We start from the raw sequence: 13698 nt of genomic DNA on the forward strand, positions 1-13698 counted from the left end.
AAATATCGCTAGAAGGAGACACCTTTGAATTATCCAATATTACAAAAGCTGAGACTCTACTATTGTTAGTGGTAATAACAAAGTTTAGTTCTCCCTTTGTTTCAATTTATATGTTATAAGTTTGACTAATCACAAAGTTTAAGAAAAACACTAATTTTAAATAACTACTATGCCATAATATTTGTATGGCTATTAAACTTAAAATTTTATGATCTAAAATATGTCTAAGGCTTTGTGTGGCTGTAAAACTTATTAAAGGCAAAATGGATTTTAAATTTGTAAGAAGTACAAAAAGGATCACAGACAAAATGGGGAGGAATATTACAATATGCCCAGTAATATGCTAAACAAATATCCCAGACACAAAAACACATTACAATAATTTCTGGATATTTCCACATCAATAAAGCATAAAAGTCAATTAGATGCTTGCATACTATAACTTCCATCAAGTTGCATTGATACTACTAATGAGATTCACATAAGTAAAGCAGAAAAACATACCAAATGCTCAAAATAAGCACTGCTCAACAACAGTAATAAGGGATGATGGTGCTTTCTAATACATAGCATTATTAAAGCAAAAAACTTTATTACATAGTGCTCCTATAAACAAAAACCAAAGGATAAGCACTAATGCTTCCCTCTTTCTCATTCCAAAAACTCATAAAAGAATAGGTAAAACCATGACTTTAACATGGCAAGGAATCTCCATTTGTTTTCTTTTCCTAATTTACAGGAGATGCATTATCATCATAGGCAATTTCTGTATGTTCTTAGCCTAAAAACTCAAAAGCATATGCTACAAGATCCAAATACAGTTTAATCTTTTTTGTAAATTCCATTACCACCACTCACTCATCTACAAAATCTACAAGATCCACCACTACTTTTCTTTATAGGTGCTAAAAAGATAAGTACAATGAACTGTATTCTCTCAAGCCTCTTTTGCTTTGTAATTCTTTTTGAGGAATCAAACCAGAAAAGCATATGCTAAAAATATTCCAAAAATATCTGCATATGCTAACATGAAAATTCGTAGAGACTTTCCTTTTTAATATTCCAAACTCAAGAAACACATTACAGAATCTCTGGACACTTCCACATTACTAAAGCTAAAAGATTAAAACTCAGTCAGATGCTTTCACACTAACTTCCATCAAGCTGGATACAACAAGTGTATGCAGACCTTGCATCAAGTTGCATATAACTTCAATATTAACTATTCAAGATTCAAGAACCGTATATGAGACTTTCTTCTAGTACAGCTCAAGCAAAAACACCCAAATACTAGTTGCAACATATATGGAATAGAAAGTTTTAAATTATCAAGCAGAAACACATAATCCAGATGCTCAAATACACTTCATCAACAACAATAAGAAGAGATGGTACTTCAAGACACAAATGTTATATAGAAGATATCTTAAAGATCCATATTATATTATAATAAAAGCAGCAACCTTTATTACATAATACATAGTGCTCCTCTAAACAAAACTGAACGATGCTTCATCACAAACAAAACTGAAGGATAAGCACTTATCCTTCCCTCTCTTCCTCAACCTTTCATATACCATAAAACATATAAAAGTGGGAAAAATAGCATAGATTTTTACATAGCCGGAAATCTTCTTTGTTTTTTTTTTTTTTTTTTTTGTCTCAAACTATATAGGAGATTCATTATCCTCAATAAGATTCTTCTCCACAACACAGCAGCAAGGACCCAAAAGGAGAAAAATTTTAAAGAGGAATCCCCTGTTGTATTGTAAGTAGCTCGGACTCTCCAACCGCACCCGTGTCGGATCCTTCAAAAGTACACTAATTTAGAGGATCCGACACACACCCGTCAATCTTTAGTAGAACTTGGTATCAAGCAACTTGCAAAAGGGGCTTAGTTTCTCCTCATTCTCTTCCTTTTCAGAGTGACCATTTAACCAAATCTTCAAACATTGGGGCTAGTGACATTGTCTGGTAATATATACAGCAAAAGCTTATCAAGATTTGTACTGCTAGTTATTATAGGATAGTTAGCAAAAACCAGTAATCTTCTTCAGGTTCAATCAGCCATTGATCTTTTCACTCCTCCATTAATCACCCATGGGTGTCCTGCATTTACCATATAACAATCAAAATCAGCTCAAATTCACCAAAGATCAAATTAAAAATGAAGGGCACAAAAAAAATACTATTTTTTTTTTCAAAATTCACATTTTTTATGTCCAAACACCCACTGAAAATAAAAGTCAAAAAATAAAAAATTCAAAGAAAAGCTTCATCTTTTTAGCTCCATATATGCTCTCTAATTCCCCTAACAACTACCAATGCAAATAAAACCTTCATATTTTTTATATATATAGATGTAAATTAGTTCTTACGCAGATAACAAAAAACAAAACAAAACTACATTAAAAAATCAGATAACTTTTAGTTAAAAAAAAAAAAAAGGGGGTAAAAAAGAGAACTTACTCAGTACTTGTTCAGCTGAAAATCTTCTAGAAACATCCTTACATAACATCTTCCTTAACAAATCTTTAACTTCACTCGAAACAGACCTAAAATGCCTAGTGGGAAATCTCAAATTTGCCCTCATAACAGCTTGAAAAGTCTCACTAGCATTATCACCATAAAAAGGAACAACACCAGATATCATAATATACAAAATAACACCACAACTCCACACATCCACTTTCTCATTATACTCTTTCCCCATCAACACTTCAGGTGCCACGTAATACGGTGTCCCCACAACACCACTCATACTGGGCCCCACAATAAACTCACCCGACCCGAAATCACACAGCTTCAACTTACCCATTGAATCAAATAATATATTATCTGGCTTTATATCTCTGTGAGCCACACCCATATGATGACAGTAATTAACCGCGGTAACTAATTGGGTTAATATTAAAGCTGCTTCGGGTTCGGGTAAAGGCCCATTCGAAACCCGTTCGTATAAATCGCTATTTGGGCAGTAATCAGTTACCAAATGGAGAAAATCGTCATTTTCATAGAGTTTGTAGAGATTAAGGATGTTTGGGTTACCGTTAAGATGTTGAAGGATTTTGGGTTCTTTAATGAGACATTCACGGTCGGTGGAATCTTTAAGGATGTTTTTGTTGATGGATTTAACAGCAAAGGAATCTCCGGTTAACGGGCAGATACAACGGTAGACAGTACCGAATCTACCACGACCAATTTCTTCACAAATTTGGTAGTCGTTTTTTAAGGTTTGGAACATACTTTTTGTGTGTGTTATTTTTATTTTATTTTTTAATTGTAAGGGTTTGTTTGGCTTTTTTGGGGGGCTTTTGGTTTGTGGGAAATGGGACGAGGGTGTATTTATAAAGAGGGAAGAGAGAGTGGAAGGGTATTTGTGGAAATGGGATATAAAACCGGATATTCGCATAATTAGAGGTATTGTTTTACTTGGAGGATGGGTTGTCCTTCTCTTTTTTTCTTTTTATTTGGGAAAGAATTTTTTGTGTATAGTAATAGAAGCTTCTCATTAAGAAGTGTAAAGTTATTAATTATTTTAAAATTAGAAATGTATTATTTTCTCCGTTCAATTTATGTGGCACGTTTAATCAGGCAAAGAGTTTAAGGAAAAAAATTAGGACTTTTGAGTTTGTAGTCTAAAATAAATTTTAGATATTTGTATGATTGTAAATCATCTCATAAATTTAAATTGTTTCTAGATATAGAAAGAATGCATTCTTTTTTAGTAAACTAAAAAGAAAAGTGTGCATATAAATTGAGACAATATAATTAAAAAAAATAGTGTCACATAAATTGGAAGAAAATATGTAATAAGATAGATTAGATAAACCCTGTTCTATAATCAATAGTTACCATTTTTTTTTCCACCTAGTATAAGGTAGCTACATTAAAGTCCAGACTAATATAGTTTCATGATGTGTGAGGTGACGCTTCTTATTATAAGTTTTTTCAATCTCAGTAAATTGAACTTGTAGCTAATGTATATGTTTTTAAAAAATTGAATATTTTTGTAATTTGTGATCTTAAAGATTTAAATATGTCATAATATGTGTGAGACTATAAAAATATATATAATTAAGAGTAGAATGTAAGGATTTGGCAGAATATAGTAACTTTGGTCCAATCCCACTTTTATTTTTAAAAAACATTTGCTTCATACAAATTTAAATTTAAAATTCAATAAGTTAGAAAGGCTAGAATTCAGAACCTATAGACATTGAATTCTGAATCCGTCTTTGGGTAATTAAAAAGCTTAAGATAAATAATTTCTTAAAGATTAAATATTATTTATAGAACCGACTAAAAAAGAAACAAAATCAAATAAACCGAAATGGAGGGCGTAACGTTTATTTATTGCTGTTGAAATTTAGGATACAAAGTGTCGGATTTTCTGGAACTCTTCTCTAGTTGTTGCAATTAAAACGCTGAATTTTTTTTACTCTTTATATATATATATATCTCACAATAAAAAAAAAAAAAATTGAAACCAAAAAATTTAATAACTTTGCTTGTGTAAGCAATTGTGTCATCCTTCATCTCATGCATATAATATTGTGAACGGCGTGAAGGTGGACTTAAAATTAAATTTAAAAATTTATTAGTGAATTTGGACTTAATTCTTTTGGGAATTAGGTTGATTCACTCAACCTGGGACTCGTTGCTATTGATGTTGCTAGTTAAATGTAATAGTATTAAATTACCATGCTTATGCAAGATATAAAGTGATTTTAATCCTTACTTGTATTAAATACTATCAATACCTTCTTTGTGTTATATACTAGTCACATTTGACTATTGTTGCATTTTTTTTTCTTTTTAAAATATTAAACGAAAATAATATTTTCTTATTCTAGAAAGTTTAAACACCTAATTTTATTCTTAGTTACATGATCTTTATAGTAGCAAAAATGTCACTGCATATTAAAAAAAAAAAATTGTTTTCATGACAAGGCAAATAGCTTCACATAAAATGGATGGAATATTAAACTGGTGAAAATTGTGTTGTGGAATCTTGGGATGTAATATAATGTTATATTGAACTTCTTTTTTCCCTTTTTAATTGACAAATTGGATGTTTTTTTAGCATAATTATTTCTAATTAAATTTTCAAAGAATCTGCAAACTCCACCTCCTGGGGCCTTAATATTCCTAATGGACATCTGGTCCTGTTGTTATATTAAACTGGAACAGTGGTGTTGAGGAATCTTGAGATGTGTATATATATATATATAAAAACTGGAACAGTGGTGTTGAGGAATCTTGAGATGTGTATATATATATATATATATATATTATATCCTCATACTTTTTTTTTTTTGGAGATTGACAACTTGGATGGCTTCTAGAACATTATACTATAACCTATCTATGTAGTAATTGTTTATTTATAGAAAATAATTAATAAACAAGAAAAATGATTCAGATAATAATGTATAAAACATTTGATAATTATTGCTACATAGTTAGGATCACTTAGAAAACATCATAAAGCCAGTTCCGGTTTTCCTTCTCATAATTTTTCCACCCCTATCATTATCATATTGGAATAAAGACCTTGTGACACCAAATTAGCTTGGAGCAATCTTGTTACCTAAGTTTGAATTCAATTATCTTCTAAAATTCTACAACTAATCCTAGAAAATGCTTTTACAATTAGAAAACTAACTTGAGAATATAATTTTTTGCATTAAGGTTTCGAATAAGTTTTGAAAATATTCATGTAATTTATCTATGAGAACACTTTTTCTTGTCGTTGAAAGACATTTTAGTATTGATTTTCTGATATTTTAAACAAAAGAAACTTTGATTTAGTCTTTGGAGAAGTTTCCCATAGATCTCTCTTAAACTAACTTATCCCCACAGAAACTTTTTCAACTGTTAATAATTTGAACTTCTTCTAATGAAAATGTTCTTTTTATTTCCCACATTTTCTTTGTAAATAAGGCGTCCACAAGGATCAAGGGCGGAGCTAGATGAGCGGAAGCTAGGGATTCGTCCATATTCCCTATCATTCCCATCCTCTAAAATGTGTAAAATATGAAAATAGTTAATGTAGCATTGCCAATTGTCATTTCGTTGTGCAGAAGAAAATTGCAATTTGTGAGCATGAAACCCATCCTCTTTTGTCTGCTGGCTTATACAATATTTGTTGGCATCTATTAATTTAAAAATGATAAGGAATGTCCATTACAAGAAAAATGTAAATCTTTGACAAAATAATTATGACTAACATATTCATCATAAAATTTTGACAATTTTATGGAAAATATTATCATTGGGAAGGAAATTTATAACACGCATGAAGGATTGTCATAATTTCGTTATTAAAAAAAGTCGAGCAATTTTAGGGACTAGGCACTTCAAAAGCATGGATAAGGAACTAGAGAGCATTAGAGTATTTAAATTAAATTAGGGGACACAGCGTACCTAAACCCATGTGGTAGCTCTAATGATGCTATCATTTATTTATTCCAATTGAGGTAAGAAAATAATGTGATTTTGATATGAACAATATCTACATAGGACCAAAAGAAAAAAACAATATCTGCATATTGGGAGGGGGGTGGGCAAGCTAAGCATTAATAAGTTATCTTGTAAGCTATTGTGTGCGTCATAATTATAATGTTGTTTCCACAATTGAAATAGGACTACCGCTAAAGATGCTGGTGGAATGGAAAGTACTTCTTCATCGTTAGTCAAAGGTTTCGGATTCTAATTCTGATAATAGTGTCATCTTTGCTAGAGCGCATTTTACCCCAATATTGGACTTCTCAACGCGGATTTAAATTAGTCGGACCCCCAAAATACTAGAAAATCCTGTCATATTCCAAGAAACTAAATATACAAATCTGCTTATTCTTGAGCCTGTTAAAAATGAAATAAAATAAAATAAATCGAAATGGAGGGCGTAACCTTTGTATAAGATTTTTATTGCTATTGAAATTTAGGATACAAAAAGTGTCGGATTTTCTGGGAACACTTCTCTGGTTGTTACGATTAAAACACTGAATTTTACCTTTTAATACATATCACAATAAATAATTGAAACGGAAAAAATATAATAACTTTGCTTTGTGTAATTGTGTCATCCTTCATCTCCTGCATACAATGTGAACGGCGTGAAGGTGGACTTTTCTGTATGAAATTGAAAAGGAAAATTAAATTTAAAAAATTATTAGGGAATTTGGATTTAATTCCTTGGGAATTAGGTTGAATCACTCAACCTGGGACTTGTTGCTATTGATGTTGCTAGTTAAATACTTAAATGTAATAGTATTAAATTTCCATGCTTATGCAAGATTTTAAGTTGCTTTAATCCTTACTTGTGTTAAATACCTTCTTTGTGTTAAATACCAGTCACATTGACTCTTGTTACCTTTTTTTCTTTTTAATATACTCAACGAACTTAGTATTTTCTAAGAAATTTAAACACTTTATTTTATTTTTAGTTGCATGAAAAGGCACAGAAATGTCAATGCATATTTTAAATTTTCATAACAAGGCAAATAACGTCACATAAAATGGAGGGAACATTAAATTGGTAAAAATAGAGTTGAGGAATCTTGGGATGTAGTATGATGTTTTAGTGAAAATCGTGTCTCTGCCACTAACAACTACTATCAAGATTGTGGTAGAATGATTAGATCCCTCCGTCTTTGATAAGTAATCTCGATTTCGAGCTCTGAAGATACAAAGACACTTTTGGTTTTAATAAATCTTACACAATAGAATTCAAATTAACAAGGGCAACTCAAAACTATTGAGGGCCTAAAGTCATACCTCAATAGGGGCCTTAACTTTTTTTATCACAAAAACGAGGGCAACTCAAAACTATTGAGGGCCTAAAGTCATACCTCAATGGGGGCCTTAACTTTTTTTTATCACAAAAACGAGAATATAAAAAAGAATTCATTATTATTTTTCATTTGAAGTCTACTTTTTGAGGATCTATGTGAGACATCTCATTTATTTTCTCAAGAGCTCCTTTTTGAGAAGTATCAAAGATTCAATTCTTCTTTCTTGAGTTTTGAACAACCGAATTCAAATTTTCTAGTTGACATATTTTACATTCTAATAAATAATTAAAGAGACAATATATATTACATAGTAAGATATCAAAACAAGCAAGTTGTAGATGAAAAAATACTAACAAGTTGAAATAATAGAACCTGATTCAAGAAGTTGATAACTTGATTTGAGAATACTTATTTGGTGCTTCAATATACCTCTTGCAATATTTGATGCCCGAGAAAAAACAAAAATAGAAAATGCATACACTATGTCTTTCATAGCAATATAAGTCAAATGTTAAAAGTATATTAAAGTTTAGATAAATGTTAAAAGTAGATTGAGTATTGTAGAAAAATCAATCAGAGACCTTTTTTTTTGTCAATATAATAGAGATTGAGTATTTATATACTATACATTATTTACTGATTTTGGGGTCTCATTTTCTATCAATTAATTAACTATTTCCTTTTAATGACAAAAAGTACTTAGAATACTTTATAATTTTTCAAAAACAAACTATATTGATGAAAAATGAACCTCCAAAATTGAGAGGCCTAAAGCCTAGACTTTAGCGGCTTCATCCAAAAGTCACCCCTCCGAATACTGAACCACCAAATGCGAAGAAAAAATCAACAACGATTAACGAACGGTACGGTCGATGCAGTCAAAAAAAACTGTTTGAAATTTTGAGACGTGGAGGCTTGGAAATAAGTATAATGTACTTTAAGCACTGGCTGACCCAAATAAATTGACAAAACAATATAAGCACAAATAATCCAAAAAAAACAAGAAAAGAAACTATGGTCCCAAAACCCCCACATTTTCACCAAGTGGCCTGTCGCACATCAAGAGATCCAGATATTTTTTTTGTGCTTGTGTGAGGTTATATAATTTTTGAAATAAATTTGTATATTTAAAAGTTAAATAAAAGGGTTATAATTAAGACATTGTGATTATGAATTTGTATTTTAGAAAAGGTAATTTAGTGATTCTGAAAAAATCATATATACATATTAAATGAATATTTAATATAAATACAAAATAGGAACTAAAGTTATCACTTTCTGTAACACCAAATTAAAAATTGGTGACTTCTACTACTCAAGAAAATGAAATCATCACTCCCATCAGGGGCGGATCTACGTGTTGTCGAGGGTGTTCGGGTAAAAAAAAATACGGTGTATATATAGGATAAATTTTACATGTTTATATGCATATATTAACTTTTGAACACACTTGTCAAAAAATTACGGTGTATATTTAGCTTTTTTTTTTTCGAACATTTGAATGAAAATCAAGCCATCCTCTTTTCCCATCCCCTAAAATGTGAAAATATTAATGTACAATTGCCACTTGTCTTTCAATGTGTAGAAGAAAATTGCAGTTTGAAAGCATGAAACCCATCCTCTTTTGTCCTGCTACCTTGTACAGTGTGTGTTGGCATCTATTAATTTAAAAATGTTAAGGATGTCTCACTACAAGAAAAACGTAAATTTATGGAAAAATTTGTCATTGGGACAATTTATAACGCACATGAATGATTATCATGATTTCGTTGTTAAAAATAAAAATAAAAAAATCAAGCACTTTTAGGGACTAGGCAGTTCAAAAGCATGGATATAAGGAATTAGAGAGCATTAGAGTATTTAAATTAAATTAGGGAACACAGCGTACCTAAACCCATGTGGTAGCTCTAATGGTGCTATCATTTATTTATTTATTCCAATTGAGGTAATGAGTTAATGTGATATTGATATGAACAATATCGACAATATCTACATATTGGGAGGGGGGTCGGCAAGCTAAGGTTTGATAAATTACCTTGTAAGCTATTGTGTGCACCATAATTATAATGTTGTTTTCACACTTATATAGTATTACGATTTACGATCAAAGATTTTGTGGGAGGTAAGTACGCCTTTATCGTTAGTCAAAATTTTGAATTCTTGTCTTGATAATAGTGTCGTGATCTTTGGTAAATACCATTTTACTCGGTGCAGATTTAGATTAGTCGAACCCCCCGAAACACTAAAAAATCCTATCAAATTCCAAGAACTAACTCCCAAAATTACACCTAAAAATGCATCAAACACTAGAAATAGCAGAACCTGCAAAACTGCATCTCCAAATGTGGATTCTCGCTAAAACAAATTTCCCCATAATTTTCGTTAAATCTAGCATAATTTATTAAGTATTTAATGGAAATTAGAAGTGCACATTTTTGACTAATTTAAAGGACAAAAATTGTTGAGGGCCAACTAAGGGACTATTAATTTGTTGTTTTCTCAAGTACTTCCAGGGTATTTTCGATAGCATTTCAATTTTACTATTAAAGGATGTAGTGCAGCGGATGAGACAATTTTTTCTTTAACCAAATGTCTCGGATTTGAATTCTAATATAGAAAAAATCTTTGATGGAGAGTGCTTCCCCCTAATAGGCCCCCGCCACATTAATCCGAATATGGTCGGGCTCTCCAATGCCAATACCCAACACTGGTAGGGAAAAAAAAAAAAAAAGGGAAACTTACATAAACCACCATATTATGAGATTTTCTTCCATATTATAGCTACTTTTTCATATTTACCATATGTAGCTGATTTTTTTATTTTTTCTGTTGTATTTCGTTTGTAAAAATACATGTATTTCCTGACCTTCCTTATTTTTTGGACAATTTTTTAGTGCCCCATTAATTATGGAATCTTCTAATAATGGATACACCCCACAAATCACGTATTTACCATATCCTCCATAACTCATCAGGTTCCTCTTTCATAGTTAAATACATGTATTTTTTTCCTTATTTTTTTGGGCTAAATAATTGAGCTGTATTTCCTTATAGTTTAATACATGTATTTTTTTTCCTATTTTTTTGAGCTAAATATTTCGGTTGTATTTCCTCATAGTTAAATACATGTATTTTTTTTTCTATTTTTTGGGGCTAAATATTTCGTCTGTATTTCCTTATAGTTTAATACATGTATTTTTAAATACAAGTGAATATAATAAAATACACTCTATACAAAAAAAAAAAATACAAGCGAACATATAAAAAATACCACTGTATTTCCACCAAAAAAGATGAACACATTCAAATCTTTTTTAAAAAATACAATGTAGCGTGAGGAGAAATACAACATAAACAAAAACACTAAAATTTACCAAAATTTGTTACTTGTAATGGGAGTAAAAATCGTGCTAAGATGTGAGAGAAATCGTGCTAATTATGGTGAAGAATAATGAGAGTAAAAATTGAATAGAGAGAATTTAAGATGTGAGAGAAAAATATTTAAAAAGAAAAGAGATTGTGAGTAAGTGAGAGAGAGAGAGTCTATTTTTAGGAAAATAATCTGTGCATTTATAAAAATAAGTTATAGATGGTAATTTGATAAATAATTAAGCTACTAATAATAAATAGAAAAAAAGATAGTTAATATTAATAAATAGGTCTTAGACATAGCTATAACAAGTAATTTTTATTTTATTTTTTATTTTAAAAATAGCATTTCAATTTTCAAGATTAAAGGCGGAAAGCAGACCAATAAATCATCGCAATTCGAAGCTAAATCCATGTGGTAAGTCATGTGGACCTCTCATTTTTCTAGTAAAAGGACACACAGAAAAAGAAGGAAGAAATGAGAAGAGCCACAAAAAAGATATGTAGGGCAACGTATCAAATTGATTTTGAAGAATGCGACACTGATATTAACCCAACATTATTGCCCCTTGGAACACTTGATAAACTATCTTCTTATGTGTGCCACCTTATATGTGGACCACTGCACCATTTCTTGATTTTAACGTTAGTATTGGCTCCTTAGATCTCATGTTCCCTTACTTTAATTTGATATACGTTTGGTTTGACTTGGGTGTAAGAAGACTAATTATTCTCTCCCTTTCATGTGTCTTGTAGCATGTTTAGCTAAATTCTTTAGAAGCTAAAATGCTTATTTTAGAACGAAGTGTTTGTCTAAATTTGAAGGAAAAAAGCAAGTGTTTTTGAGTAGTAACATAAGTTTTTTTTTTTTTAAAAGGTAAAAAAAGTAATCCCTTATTTTACTTGTCCACTTTAATAGCAAGAGAAAAATAATATGTTTTTGTTGTTTTACCTTTAACATCAACTACTCATTCTCCAATTGATTTTCTAAGACTTAGGATGTTGGCGTTAATGCGAAGTTAGTGTGGTGTCATAAGTCAAGTTTTAATGTATAGCCATGCAAATGTTATAACATACTTAATAGAACATGTAATTTTATTTTCAACTCCGTATCTACTCAAAATATGTCATATAAATTAAAATGAACAAAGTTCCTGAATACCTCCGGAAGTACTATTTCGATTGTGAACGTCAGGGGTGGATTTAAGCGGAGGTGAGGGTATTCACCCGAACACTCTAGGCAAAAAATTACAGTGTAATATAGGGTAGATTTCTGTGTTTATGTATATATTTTAACTTTTGAACGCCCTGAACATATGCAAAAGGTTAGTTCAATTTTATCAGGGATGTTCAAAATTGTTTCAGATCTAGGTTTGATTTCCATTAACAATATTATTTTTTATATTTAGCTTTTATTGTTTTTTTTGAACTCCCTAAATGAAAATTCTAGATTCGCCACTGATGAACGTGCTTGAGACTTTAAAATACTAGAAGACCACCATAGGGAAAAAAAGAAGAAGAAGGAGGAGTTGTACTTGTGTATTGTGGAAGTTTCATCAGTTGTCGTAATGGGCGCATGTGACATGTTTTTGGAATCTCTTTGCTTCTCTCAAACGTTTCGTGTCTTTTCTTGATTCTTCATTACTTAATTAGTACTTCAAGGACCTATTTCGATAGTATTTGTTTAATAAGTATGTCTAGAAGGGACTTATTTGACTAAAATGACAAGTAAACCAACGAAATATCCATCATGATATATTATTAATTATAATTAAGAGATAAAGGAAAAGGAGAGTCCGAATTTGCTTCTAAACAATCAGTCCTATAAGTCAAAGGTGCATAGATTAATTAGTTTGTCGTGATTAATGCAATGCTGTTGTTTGAGGAAGGATTTAAGATACATATAATGTACTAAGAAATTTATATTTATTAAACATAAAATAGTATTTATATTAAAAAGAGTAAATTAGTCACGTCACAATTTCTGTTTCTTTGTTATTGATTCAAACTGAACTTTCTCTTGCTTGGAATTCATTAACAAATGCTTTTTCTTCTCAATTGACTAAGAAAAATAAACAAGGAAAGAAGAAGAAGAAGAAGAACCAAGAAGGAAAATAAGAAAAGCATATCTTGATAATATGCTCATAGAACATGCAACTCCGCAGAAGTCAAGCAACATTAATGTCAATTTCTTCTAGTACTTTATTTTTGGTTTCTCACAATGTCTGAAATATGATTTGGGTCTCGACTAATTTGAATGTGCTGCATAAAACCCGTAAGGGGGAAGCAGTCTTACGAGGTTTGTTCTTTTCATTTCATCAGGGCTCGAATCCAAATTCTGGTTAACGGTTTTAAAAAATTATATTCACCTCACCACAATCTTGGATGAATTTTTAGCGAGTTAAAAGAAGACTGCCCAAACTTCCACTAGAAGGCTTTTAGTAGGAGATATTGGAGTTAGTCAAAATTTTGAATTTAGGTATATTCTCCTAAAGATTACTTGGATTTCCAAGGAATAGGACAAGCATTA

The 13698-nt window shown here is 30.6% G+C and overlaps 1 protein-coding gene across 1 annotated transcript; it reads right to left on the reverse strand.

The window, feature by feature from the left end:
- Window positions 1-1422: 1422 nt before the first annotated feature.
- LOC132060196 (phosphoenolpyruvate carboxylase kinase 2-like) lies at window positions 1423-3276 on the reverse strand. The gene is made up of 2 exons (XM_059453112.1): window positions 2470-3276; window positions 1423-2109 (listed from the first exon to the last, which is right to left on the reverse strand). Exons 1-2 carry the CDS (start codon window positions 3242-3244, stop codon window positions 2060-2062), a joined length of 825 nt encoding a protein of 274 aa, XP_059309095.1. The 5' UTR covers window positions 3245-3276; the 3' UTR covers window positions 1423-2059.
- Window positions 3277-13698: the final 10422 nt, after the last annotated feature.

The sequence above is a fragment of the Lycium ferocissimum genome, chromosome 6 (assembly GCF_029784015.1).
Source record: "Lycium ferocissimum isolate CSIRO_LF1 chromosome 6, AGI_CSIRO_Lferr_CH_V1, whole genome shotgun sequence".
Lineage (NCBI taxonomy): Eukaryota > Viridiplantae > Streptophyta > Magnoliopsida > Solanales > Solanaceae > Lycium > Lycium ferocissimum.